We start from the raw sequence: 13,739 nt of genomic DNA on the forward strand, positions 1-13,739 counted from the left end.
CTTTAAATTAATTATAAATATAAGCGAACGTTTTATAAAAATATTATTATTTAATAAATCGATTAAAAAGGTATAAATATTAATATATTTATATATATATAAAGAAATTAAAAGAGAAAAAAAAGCGTTAATTAATTAATAGGTAAAATAAATTTAAAAAGTAAACTGTTTTTACCTCTAGGGACCGCCTACCTAATCGGGTTTAATACTTAATCTCCCCCCACTATTTATTTTATTTAAATAGGTCCCCCTATTAAGGCCTATTATATATTAAAACTTTAATAAAATTAATAATAATATAAAAAATATATTAAATTTTTAATTTTTTAAATTAATTATAAATATAAATAAATATTTTATAAAGATATTATTATTTAATAAATTAATTAAAAAGGTATAAATATTAATATATTTATATATATATAAAAAAAAAAAGAAAAAAAAGGTATTAATTAATTAATAAATAAAATAAATTTAAAAAATAAATTATTTTTATTTTTAAAAATTACTTATTTAATTAAATTTAATATTTAATTTCCTTTTATTATTTATTTTATTTAAATAGGTCCTTTAATTAAGGTTTATTATAAAAGATATTTTTAAAATTTTATAATAAAAAATTTATTTTAATAAATATAATAAAATTATTAATATTTTTTATTAATTAAAATTATAATTTTTAAAATTATATATTATTTAAAAAAAAAAGTTTAATTAATATTAAGACTTTATTTAATTATTAATTGTTTTAAATATATTATATTATTTATTATTTATTTTATTAATATTATTATAAAATAAAGATTATAATTTAATATAATTTAATTAATTAAATATAATAATAAACTTAATATAAAGTAATAAAATAAAGGTAGGAGAAAATAAAATTTTAAAGTTTAATTAAATAATAAAGTTAAAAAGGTTATATTTAAATTATTTTAAATAAGGTTTTAATATATTAATAAAAATATCGATAAAAAATTAAATAAAGCCCTTTATTAAGGTATATTATATAAAAAATTTATTTTATATAAATTTTATATAAAATATTTTATTAACTTTTTTTAATTTAATTTTATAATATAATATATTTTTTAAATTATTAATAATTATTTATTTTAATATAATTTATAATATATAAAAATAAAATAAATATAATATATTAAACTTTAATTATATAAATAATTAATAAAATAGAATAAAAAAAGATTAAAATTTATTTTTAATTAATATTATTATATATATAATTATTAATTAAATTAAATTAAAAATATTTATATATTTATAATAAAACGGTTAAATTTAAAATTAATATTAAATAATAAATATTTTAAATCTAATTAAAATTATATAAAAAATTTAATTAATTTAAATATTTTATATAAATATTAAAGTAATTATATAACTTTAATATAAATTATTTAATTAATTATTTAATATTTTATATATATTAAAAAATAAATATTTTATTTTTTATTTAAAAGAAAATATTTATATTTTAATTATAAAAATATATTAATATAATTTATTACTATATTAATTTTAATAATATAATAAATTAATTAATTTATTATTATTTAAATTCGTTTATAAATTATATTATATAATTTTTTTTTCTATCCTTTAATTTTATTTAAATATTAATAGATTTTATTTTATAATGGGGTTATTATATAATTCGATTAATTAAATCGATATATAATAAATTAATTTTATAAAATAAATATAAATTTAAAAAAATAAATACTTCATTAATTAATTAAAAATTATATTAAAAAAATCGTATTAAATTTATTATAAATATATAAATAATAATATTAAATAGACATTTATTAAATATAACGAGTTTTTAATTAATTAATTAAATTATCGAATTTTAATTTAAATATTATATTTTAAATCCTAAGTTTAAACTTAATATTATATAAATATAATAACTTTTTATAAATCTTTTATAAATATTAAAATGTTTTATTAATATATATTAATTATAATTACAAATTATATTAAACCGCTAATTCTTATTAATTTAACGTAATATAATAAGAGATTTTATTTCTTATTATAATAAAGGTTAAAAAAACCGATAACGCCTTTAAAAAGATTTAAACCTTTAATTCGATATATATCTTTATATTTAATTATTTATTTATTAAATTATATAAGCTAAAGGTAATATTATATTATTAAAATATTTTTTTTAATAATAAATTTTATTTATTATAATATTAAAATAAACTTTTTATAAAAAAAAGTTAATAAATTAATATTTATTTATATTAATATATATATATTAGAATATATTAAAATAATTTAATTTAATTTAATTTTATAAAAAGAAAAAGAGATTAAAGATTTAATATTTAATTTAATAATAAATAATTTTATATTTAATTTAATGTTAAATTAAAAGATTTAATAATATTTAATTTTATTTATATTTATATATTATAAAATTATTTTAAAATATTATATTTTAATTATATTAATTTATAATATTTAATTTATATAAAATCTTTATAAATTAATTATTTTAATTTTAATTTAATTTTAATTTACTTAAAAATTATATTTATTTTAATTTAAAAAAGGGATTTTTTAAATTAATAAAGGTTTAAATATAAATTTAAATATAGATTTAATTTCTATTTTAAAATATTATAATTTCTTATTAATATTTTAAAGAAATTAAAAAACTAGTTTTTTAATTTACCAACCCTATTTATAGCCCGTTGTAGCGGTAACAACCACGAAAGCTATATACATACCCCATGAGGCGCTGAGACCCGACTAGCCAAGTAGACCTGCGGCACATGAAATCCAACTGATAAGTACTGTAATTATAACGCACCAAGCTCTGCCGTTCTCCTTTAAAGGACGCCTGGGAGGCTAAAGCCATCGTCACCTTTGACTTTCCATTCTCCTCTTTTCAAATGCAAGAAGAAGAAAAAGAGCGAGAGAGAGAGAGAGAGAGAGAGAGAGAGAGAGAGAAGGAGAAATTAAAAAAGCTCTGAGACTCTGCAGTGCACCAACCTGGAACGTCTCGACCACAGACCGCTGCGCATCACGGGCCACAGCAACCGGTTGCTCGGGTGTTCCTTCCAATACCCGGCTTTAGACCTTGACGGTCAGCCCCTGATCCCAGGTCCAAGTACCGCACCCATTCAAGAAGTCCACAGCCCACGACACGATCACCGCGGTACAGGCTGTTTCTAGGGTCGCAGCTCAGGTGTGTTGGGCATTGGATTCTCTTGTTCTTCCTGCCTTACCTGGAAGCCTGGTGTGGGTGGCCTTCTGTCTGGATTTGTAATTGCAGAGGGAAAAACACATATGTCCTAACCCCCCCACCCCGTTGCCCGTCCAGGCTCTCGATGGTTGCTACGTCCAACCTTTCCATGTCCCCGCTACGTTTCCCAATCTTGCACCGAAATCCGCCGACCAGAACAGACTGCCCGCCCTACTTTACTTTTACCTAGGTTACAGCGGCATCAGGACTTCGATAACTCTCTTTCACAACTTCCAGGGGCCTCCTCAGCATGCCGGAACTCCTATTGCGCCATCAGATCTGGTAGCTGCTCTGTTACTCTATCGAATTCGGTGTTCCTTGGGGCCACCGACTCCGTACCAAGCCTAAACCCCCAGGCCCAGGTACATGCCTACACGGCTTAGCACTGCCCTAGCTTTCCATCTACAGGCACACCTACCTACAGCACTTGCGCCCGTTGCTCTCGAATCGACCCGATCCCTTCCCAAAACCAGCTTTGGCAGGTAAAGCTTAGGCTCTCGCTTGCCAGTACATTTGGAAGTTAGTGGCCATCATTAGCGACAAACCTACAAGCACTATTTACTCTAGGGTCGCACCCCCAGTTGGCCCCCAGCCCGCCTATCCGTCGACCCAAAACCCGGGCTACTCGTTAGTTTAGCTGCTGCAGGCCCAAAGGCCCCATTGTAGCGGTGGGAGCCCAGTGGATTGGCTGGGATTGAAAGAAAAACAAAACAGACACTGCGGGAACCCTTTGGAAGGAGAAGACGAAGAGAGAAAACAAGAAAAGCAAAAAGAAAAAAAAAAAAAAAAAAAAAAAAAAAAAGAGAAGAAATTAACAAATCGCCCACCATGGCTTCAATGGCAGCACCAACTACTTCCTTACCTACACCACAATCGCGACCTAAAGGACTATCGCGAAGCAACAAAAAGACGGGAATTGGCACAGCGTCCACCCCCAACCTAAATTCGCTCTACGCCGCTCATCAGCGACTGGGTCCCGGCGCGGGGACTCTTGCGCGCAAAGCTTCCTTTGCAGCCCTGACCCCCGGGTCTTTAGCAGCTATCCCCGACGACAGCGAGAGCTACGCCATACATAGTGTCCTAAATAGCGACTTCGATCACCGCAACAACAACACCAACAGCAACCTCCATCCTCCTTCATCTCCACGCAGAATGGCGCCCGCCACACCGGCGAAAGGCGCCAATGCCTCGGACCACGATATAGCCGTCGGCGATGCCGTCGACGTCCCCGGTAGCATGCACGGCACTGTCCGTTTTGTTGGCTCGGTTGCTGGGCGCAAGGGCATCTTTGCCGGCGTCGAGCTGCACGCGGACTATGCTGCACGCGGAAAGAACAACGGCGACGTTGATGGGTGAGCACGTCCTTCCATCACCATCGTATACGCTCCGTATTCACCAGGTACTAACTTGTGATTGTAACTACAGGGTATCGTACTTCACGACTCTGACCCCCGGCGCCGGCATATTTGTCCCCATTTCAAAACTATTCCGACGCGAAAGTGCAGGATCATCTTATCCCCTGACCCCGTCGGGCAACTCGTCGCTTGCTGCATTACGAGTATCTAGCCAGAGTTCCACCAACTTCACGCCACCCACGCCTTCGGTGCCGAAGTTTAGTCAGTCAGTAGGGCCAGGAAGAGTCCCTAGCCCGGCGGGCAGGAGACCCAGGACTTCATTAGCGAGACCCGAATCTCCCGTTCGCAGACTGCAGGTCAGTCCTGCCCCGCGTCAGGGATTCGCCGCACCCGCACCGCCGAAAACACCTGTTCCTTCCCGTTATGGCACGCCCTCTATCGGCAAGTTCTCGGCAAGCGTGCGTGGCACGACCGGGGATCCCAACAAGAGAGTGGAACGAAAGCCAAGTATAGCCTCTCGGAGCGCATCTGCCATGGGCCAGACATCGTCACTATTTGGCGGGGAGGACGAAGCCACACCCCTTGGTCGTCAGACGCCTATTGGTCGTCAAACACCCGTTGGCCGGCCGATGAACAATGGGAGCATAGGGTCTATGTCGAGCTTGAAGATGCGACCGGCGTCACGTGCTGCTGCCGCGAACGAGGAGGAGATTGAGCTCTTGAGATCACAGCTGGACGATCGGGACCGACAACTGAAAGACCAGGCTTCTGCTTTGGCCGAGATGGAAAGCAGTGTTACCGAGCTGACCTCGCTCATGGAGCATGGGGATTTCGGCAAGCCCAGGCCTAACAGTCTGGATGACAAAGACTCAGGTCAACTTCGAGCACTGCTAAGGGAGAAGAACGAAAAGGTCACCTTGCTCACCGCAGAGTTCGATGCACATCGTGCCGACTTCCGCAGTACCATTGACACCCTAGAGATGGCTAGCACGGAGACCCAACGGGTCTACGATGCTAGGATCCGTGAACTGGAACAGGAGATTCACGAAATGCAGGAGCGAGGAGAAGATGTCGATAGCGTGGCACGCCAACTGAAGCAGCTTGAGGAGCTTGTCCAAGAGCTGGAGGAGGGCTTAGAGGACGCTCGTCGTGGAGAAGCCGAGGCACGCGGTGAAGTGGAGTTTTTGCGTGGTGAGGTGGAACGAACACGCACAGAGCTTCGACGAGAACGCGAGAAAGCATCAACCACCACGAACGGTGGTGCCGATGGCCCAGACACGCTGTCTTTGTCCAAGGAATTGGAGAAGAAGGAAGATGAGATTAGAGGTCTCAAAGCCATCATCCATTCCCTGAGTCGAGACTCATTGCCTGGCAACGATTCACCAGACAAGACCCCGACTATGCCCCAACGGGCCCAGTCCTTCGACAACTCCCGTCCTGGCTCGATTGAGACTAGGATAGCCAAGGAAAAGCTCGAACGCGAGGTGAACGAGCTCCGTGGTGCTGTGGAGACGAAGAACAACCGTGAGGAGGAACTCGAGCATGAACTCGAGACTTTGCGCCGGGGGAGTGCTTCGACCCAGCGGGCTAGCCAGATGACCATTCGCAGCGCAGATGACGGGTCCTCGTATCGTGACTCCAAGGCGACAGTCGTACCTGCACGAGACACGCGCTCCCCCGATCATAAGCGTGGGCGCACCCTCGAGACCATGCCTGAGAGTGATGCATACTCGTCTGTGACGGAGAGTAGTACTCTCTGGTGCGAAATCTGCGAGACAGCAGGCCATGACATCCTGACGTGCTCCAACATGTTTGGGCCTCAACAGACCCAGAATCAGAGCCAGGGAAGTCCCAAGTCAGCAAAGACGGGGAAAGATGCGAACCGTGAAGAGCCCAGCCACCTCCAGGTGCCAAATGCTGAGGGCGAGTTTGTCCCGCGGCCTTTGACGCCAGCGAAGTCAACGCCAGCAACGAACCCCCCGCCGGCTAATGTCAGCATCCTACCCAATCCCACCGATTCCGGACCATTGGCTGGCAAGAGCACCGGTGTTGTTGACCTTGAGAAATGGTGTGCTCTTTGCGAACGTGACGGACACGAGAGCATCGACTGCCCCTTGGAGGACGCCTTCTAGTCTCGTTGCTATATCGGAGCGCGAGCTGTACATATAAGTCAGGGCGTTGCGGGCCCTGTTGCTGTATTATTCCTGCATGGATTGTTCTTGCATGCCAGCAGTGCACCAAGGGCTGTCCTTCTCCTTTTTGCTTCTCGCAATGATACCACGGCCTTCACCTGAATAGTTTGTAATTTGGTTTATCTGGTTTGCCTCGGGCTTTGGCGACCTGGTGTTGACAGAAAGGAGCTGTTAGAGGAACGTGACAGGCAACGCCACCACTGAAACGAGACTACGGATTCTCGGAGGGTCTTTGTTTATAGGACTGTAGAGAATAAACTAGTAAAATATCGATATCCTGCAACTTGTACAGGTCACTTCTCAGGCCAATTCCTCTATACAATAGACGTAGCATGAGGAGCCACCTACGGACCTGGGCGGCAGAAACAAGCAAGCCCAACAAGCTCCTACGCTGGTCGCTCTTGTCGTGGTTTGTTTGATTGATTGTCCTCCATGGCGTGACAGGGAGTGTTGCGCTTGCCAAAAAGCTAGGTAGGAGGCTGGACATGGTCGCGGTCAGTGACAGCAGCAAATCAGGCCGTGGTTTCGTGTGGGTTGTATGACCCAATAATCAAGGTCTTGCTCGCCTTCAACGCCTGATGCACCATCCAACAATCTGTCAAGTCTCTGCTGCATCTTGCGAAGTAACTTGCCTACCGAATACTTCTTACACGCCCAGCATTTCTCTGCTGTTCCCCATGTTGATCTCTCCAGTCGTTCGTTCTTTTACCTCCGAGCTTCAACCTGCAGCAACGCACTCGAGTTGCCTGCAGCTCTATACATGTATTACTTGTATACAGAAACATAAGAAAGCAAATTCAACACGTCCAGAATACAGCAGAAATCCATTCCAGGTTTCACCATGTGGTAAGTCTTCTCACGACATATTTTCGTCTTCTATCGATGATGGCATTTTCCGATTGCCGAACGGCAGCCTACTGTAGCGCTTCCCCGCAAATGCACTACCTTATGTACTTACCACTACACAGGGTAGGGGGTGGTGGGACTGGGGTGGGCTTGGGACCTTGCACTGCATCACTAGATCATCCCCCGCACCCGTTCCGGCCTGGTTGTTTCACTGTGGGTGTGTGGGCACTGAGCATGCGTACCACACACCGAGAGCTCGAGTTCCAGACCCCCCTCGCCCCCCCCTCCCCCTTCGCCTGATATCAGCACACCTCGAGCTCCTCGTGGGCAGCTTCCGGGCCAATCAATCGCCCCATGTTTGGAGCTTCTTGGGTCCATCCCTTCTCTTGATTCCTGCAAACTTCGGCACCTTCTCCTCCATGCTACATGTTTTCCCATCTTTTCATCTACCTATATGATACTCGCCTCGCATGTTAGGAGCTAGCTCAGTTGGACGGACTGACCTGACGCATACCAAGTGACCACTCGAACAAACCTCGCGACCTTCTCTCGTCCATCCTCGGCCTACGACCCACGACCATGGGCGGTGAACGCACGCAGCCCAAGAAGGCCACGGCCTCTGTTGCCAACTATCCCATGCAGGCCGCTGGTCCGGTCGGCAAGCGGATTAGCAACATTTACAAAGAGAGAATCACGCAGTTCTACAGCACCGGGCAATGGGAGAAGCAGAACCTCTTGGCCATGATGTACGAGGGCGTCGCTTCTGGCCACCCCTATGTCAAGCTTTGGACCTGGGCTGCGCCGGATTTGTCCCGCCCTACGTTCGCAGAGGCTATGGAGGGCGACTTCAAGTCTACACACGTGGGCGAGAGCTTTGGTCCATCCTGGGCCACCCACTGGTTCAAGATTGTCGTCAAGATACCTTCCGACCTGTGCGAGAAAGAGCATCTGGAGTTCCAGTGGGATGCCGGCAATGAGGGCATGGTGTGGACTGCCGACGGCAAGCCCTTACAAGGCCTAACCGGCGGGGGAGAGCGCGTCGAATGGATTCTCCCCAAATCTTTCCGTGATGGCAAGGAGCACACTTTCTACATCGAGATGGCCTGCAATGCCATGTTCGGCAACGCTCCTGGAGGTGATAGCATCCAGCCTCCTGACCCAAACAAGCAGTTTCAGCTAGTGAAGGCCGACATCTGTGCCGTCAACATGGACGCCCGTCAGCTCTGGATCGACACCTGGATCATCGGTGACGCCGCTAGGGAATTCCCCGAGGATTCGTGGCAGCAGCACAAGGCCCTGAATGTTGCCACTGCTATCCTCGAGAATTATCGGCTCGGTGACAAGGAGTCCATCAAGGAATGTCGCAAGATTGCCCAGGACTACATTGGCGCCAACATTGACTCGTCCAAGGTTTATGACAGTGGCACGGAGCCTCAGGTCTTTGGTATTGGTCACTGCCATATCGACACTTGCTGGTTGTGGCCTTGGGCCGAGACCAAGCGCAAGATTGCTCGATCTTGGTCGAACCAGTGCGACCTGATGGAACGCTACCCTGAGCTCAACTTTGCCTGCTCGCAGGCGCAGCAGTACCAGTGGCTGGAGAAATACTACCCATACGTCTTTGATCGCGTCAAGCACAAGGTGAAGGAGGGGGAAATTCCATCCCATCGGCGGCAGCTGGGTTGAGCACGACACCAACATGCCCAGTGGCGAGTCCCTCGTGCGTCAGTTTCTCTATGGTCAACGCTACTTTGAAAGTCATTTTGGCGAGCGCTGCAGGACTTTCTGGCTTCCCGACACCTTTGGATACTCGAGCCAGCTGCCTCAGCTCTGCCGTTTGGCCGGCATGAACCGTTTCCTCACCCAAAAGCTCAGCTGGAATAATATCAATAATTTCCCCCACACTACCTTCAATTGGGTGGCACTGGACGGCAGTCAGGTCATTTGCCATATGCCTCCTTCTGAGACTTACACCGCGGAGGCTCACTTCGGTGATGTCAAACGTAGTGTCACTCAGCACAAGTCCATGGACCAAGACCACACCTCACTGCTCGTCTTCGGAAAGGGAGATGGCGGCGGTGGCCCGACATGGCAGCACATTGAGAAGCTTCGCCGGTGCCGCGGTATCAGTGACGAGGTTGGTCTGTTACCCCGTGTCCATTTGGGCAACACGGTCGATCAGTTCTTCGACAAACTCGAGGAGAAGGGAACCTCGTTGGTCACATGGTATGGAGAACTCTATTTTGAGCTTCATCGTGGCACCTATACGACCCAGGCCAACAACAAGCTCAACAACCGCCGGTCGGAAGTCTTGATGAAGGACCTTGAGCTTCTGGCCACAATTGCATCCTTGAAGGACAAGTCCTACCAGTATCCCAAGAAGGACTTTGATGAGATGTGGGAAGCGATCCTTCTTTGTCAGTTTCATGACTGTCTTCCGGGCAGCTCCATTGAGATGTGTTATGATGATTCCGACGAGGTAAGAATCACGATCGTATGTAAAAATGTGCCTATATGCTAACATTATTCTAGTTATACGCTGAGGTCGCCAAAAAGGGCGAGCGCATCTTCAAAGAAATCTCTAAACTGTTCAAGGTTCCCGAGATGAAGCCCACAACGGTTGGCGAGGCTGTTGCCCTTAGCACGCTCCCGTGGCATCGCAAGGAGGTTGTCGACATCTCCGAGACTGAGTGTGGCGTTGCTTGTGGCAGCGGGCCCATGCTCGGCATCAAGACCTTCAAGTCGGGCGAAGAGAAAGCCGTTACAGTCGAGGAAGTTGAGAAGGGTGTGTTCGTCATGCAGAACGAGCAGCTGCGCGTCACCGTTGAGAAGGGATGCATCACCTCGCTCTTCGATCGCCAGGCAAGCCGTGAAGTCATAGCCAAGGGCGGCAAGGCAAACCAATTTGTCATTTTCGACGACAAACCCCTGTATTGGCAGGCATGGGATGTCGAGGTGTACCATCTCGACAGCCGAAAGGAGCTTACCTGCGGACCGACCAAAATCTACGAAAATAAAGAGCATCGCGTAGGTGTCATCACGGAGACTAAGATCAGCGAGAACAGTTCCATAAAGACAATACTCAGCTTGAGTGCCGCCTTCAAGGGACAGCAGTCATTCGTTGATGTAACCTGCGACGTGGACTGGCATGAAACCATGAAGTTCCTCAAGGTCGAATTCCCCGTCGACGTTATCAACACCGAGGCGTCATACGAAACACAATACGGCATAGTACGACGGCCGACGCACTACAACACCACCTGGGATATGGCCAAGTTCGAAGTATGCTGCCACAAGTTTGCTGACCTGTCGGAGAACGGATACGGTGTTTCCATTCTCAACGACAGCAAGTACGGATTCGCCACTTGTGGCAATTTGATGCGATTGTCTTTGTTGCGCGCGCCCAAGGCCCCTGATGCTCATGCTGATATGGGCCATCATACAATCAAATGGGCGGTCTTGCCGCATCAGGGATCCTTGGGTGCCACAACGGTCCGTGCCGGCCACAACTTCAACAATCCCTTGAAGGTGTTTTCTGCCCCGGCAACGGATGACATGAAGACGATGCTGTCCAGCCACCCTGTCCAGCTGACCGGCGATTCTTCGCTTGTTTTGGACTGCGTCAAGCGTGGTGAAGATGATGAGGGTGTTTCGCGTGGTGAATTCCGAAAGCGCAAGGGACAGAGCGTCATCTGCCGCGTCTACGATAGTCTCGGCGGACAGAGCAGGGGCACGATCAAGAGCACCTGGGACGTCAAGAAGGTATGGAAGACCAACGTGCTTGAAGACGACGAAGATGAGCTGGATTTGGATAAGGATGGAAGCTTCTCCATCAAGATCAGACCTTTTGAGGTTGCTACCTACAGACTGCAGTTATAGAGCGGAGCGACAAGGAGCATGGTTTTGGCAGTGATACTGACGACTGACGAGTTGGCGCACGAGAATACTTTTCGGCAAGATCAACAGATTGGCAGCATTTTAGTCCTGCACAGCGATGGAAGCTTTTGGTTTTGTTATTCACATAGGCTCTGAAGATTTATTGCAGCGCTGCTCCAGAGAGCCCTTCCTCACCACTCAGCTTTGTATTATAAGATTACAAACTTGATAATGAACAAGCGTATCTTGCTTATTTACTGACCGCTTCGAGCATAAAACCTGATTTGCTTAGTGATTGTGTATTTCGACTGCTCTTTTTCTATCACCTTGATGGCGATAGCGCTGCCCTTGGTATAATACTTCCCGTGATGATCGATAGTTTGTTTCTTTCATCGGTATCATCTTAAGAGTCAAGTTTATTCGATTGAATACTATACCGCAATAAGCATTATACCAGTAGCATCAAGTGGCCCCTGGTATGTACAGTATAGCATATTGTGGTGGAAGCAACGCCTTCGCCATTAAGGGATTAAGCCAGTTCGTCCAAATGGTTCTGTAACATATAGGTCAATAGATGCAAGTACTCCGTACGGACTTGTACATATGTAGTAGCTGGGGTTTTAGATGGATGATGTGGGTAGGTGCGATAAGCCGATAAGGGTGGGGCGCGAATAATAATGCAAGCCCTGGCTTTGCCCACCACGCAAATCGGAATTTTGATGTTGGGCGCATTGGTTGGCGAGACGGCTACACATTTCCTTCTTCCCTTTCTCTCAGTAGCAACACCATACCATTCCCATACCCCCCCCCCAACATCCAACCAAATAAAAAACCGTTGCCCTTAAAGTCCTAACTTCATACCAAAGAAGAAATGGTGGGTAACAAGGCTGAGTACTTCGGCAAGCTGAAGTCGCTGCTCGAGGAGTACAACTCTGTCTTCCTCGTTAGGTATGTCTGAAGAAAAAAAAACCACCACCCAAAAAACCAATTGGGCCTCGGCCTGATGAAAGTCGCAAATTTCTAACGCGCCCCAACAGCGTCGACAATGTCAGCTCCCAGCAGATGCACGAAGTGCGCCAGTCTCTCCGCGGAGAGGCTGTCGTTCTGATGGGTAAGAACACCATGGTTCGCCGTGCCCTGAAGACCTTCGTCGCCGACTCCCCCGAGTACGAGCGTCTCCTGCCCCACATCCGTGGCAACATCGGTTTCGTCTTCACCAACGGTGACCTCAAGGACATCCGTGACAAGATTCTGGCCAACAAGGTCGCCGCCCCTGCCCGTGCCGGTGCCGTCGCCCCCGCCGATGTCTACATCCCCGCTGGTAACACTGGTATGGAACCTGGCAAGACCTCTTTCTTCCAGGCCCTCGGTGTCCCCACCAAGATTGCCCGTGGTACCATTGAAATCACCAGCGACCTCAAGCTCGTTGAGGCCGGCAGCAAGGTCGGTGCCTCCGAGGCCACCCTGCTCAACATGTTGAACATCTCTCCCTTCACCTACGGTCTGGGCGTTGTTCAGGTCTACGACCAGGGCAACACCTTCCCCCCCGAGGTTCTCGATGTCGGTGAGGAGCAGCTCCTCAAGAGCTTCTCCAGCGCCATCAACACTATTGCCGCCGTCTCCCTGGCCATCAACTTCCCCACCCTGCCCTCCGTCATGCACAGCTTCTTCAACAGCTACAAGAACCTCATGGCCATTGCCATCGAGACCGAGTACTCCTGGGCTGCCATTGATGAGCTCAAGGACCGCATTGCCAACCCCGACGCCTACGCTGCCGCCGCCCCCGTCGCGGCTGCCGCTGACGCCGGTGCCTCTGCTGGCGCTGCCGAGACCAAGAAGGATGACTCCGACGCTGAGGACTCTGATGAGGATGGTGGCGGTTTCGGTGATCTCTTGTATGTGCACTCCTACCCCTGGAAACGTATCGAAAAACTAACCCTCTTCGCAGCGGTTAAATGCTTTAGCATGAGAACGAAGTCTACGATCGATATGCATCTGGGAAATCGGACGGATTTACGAGGTCTAGATAAACGAAAATCGGCGTTTCATAGGATTGCCGCATGGTAATTGAGCACGCTTCCCATCAGGACGACATCACTTGTCATAAGGAATATGCGCTATGTGATACGGTGACTGCTAATATGACCAAGACTGTCTTACAGCCTGGCTTCATTAAATGGTATG

General features: G+C 44.5%; 3 protein-coding genes across 3 annotated transcripts; all 3 read left to right on the plus strand.

The window, feature by feature from the left end:
* Positions 1-4,114: 4,114 nt before the first annotated feature.
* On the plus strand, positions 4,115-6,773 carry PG985_006612 (uncharacterized protein; the record flags this gene model as incomplete). Its single annotated transcript, XM_066826381.1, has 2 exons — positions 4,115-4,638; positions 4,712-6,773. 2 exons carry the CDS (start codon positions 4,115-4,117, stop codon positions 6,771-6,773), a joined length of 2,586 nt encoding a protein of 861 aa, XP_066685988.1.
* A 1,485-nt stretch (positions 6,774-8,258) lies between these two features.
* PG985_006613 (alpha-mannosidase) lies at positions 8,259-11,558 on the plus strand (the record flags this gene model as incomplete). The annotated part of the gene is made up of 3 exons (XM_066826382.1): positions 8,259-9,320; positions 9,394-10,158; positions 10,212-11,558. 3 exons carry the CDS (start codon positions 8,259-8,261, stop codon positions 11,556-11,558), a joined length of 3,174 nt encoding a protein of 1,057 aa, XP_066685989.1.
* An 819-nt stretch (positions 11,559-12,377) lies between these two features.
* PG985_006614 (60S ribosomal protein uL10) lies at positions 12,378-13,510 on the plus strand (the record flags this gene model as incomplete). The annotated part of the gene is made up of 3 exons (XM_066826383.1): positions 12,378-12,503; positions 12,593-13,450; positions 13,504-13,510. The coding sequence occupies exons 1-3, from the start codon at positions 12,427-12,429 to the stop codon at positions 13,508-13,510; spliced, it is 942 nt and encodes a 313-aa protein (XP_066685990.1). The 5' UTR covers positions 12,378-12,426.
* Positions 13,511-13,739: the final 229 nt, after the last annotated feature.

Source organism: Apiospora marii (assembly GCF_038362585.1).
Source record: "Apiospora marii strain CBS 49790 chromosome Unknown utg000004l_segment0_segment0, whole genome shotgun sequence".
NCBI lineage: Eukaryota > Fungi > Ascomycota > Sordariomycetes > Amphisphaeriales > Apiosporaceae > Apiospora > Apiospora marii.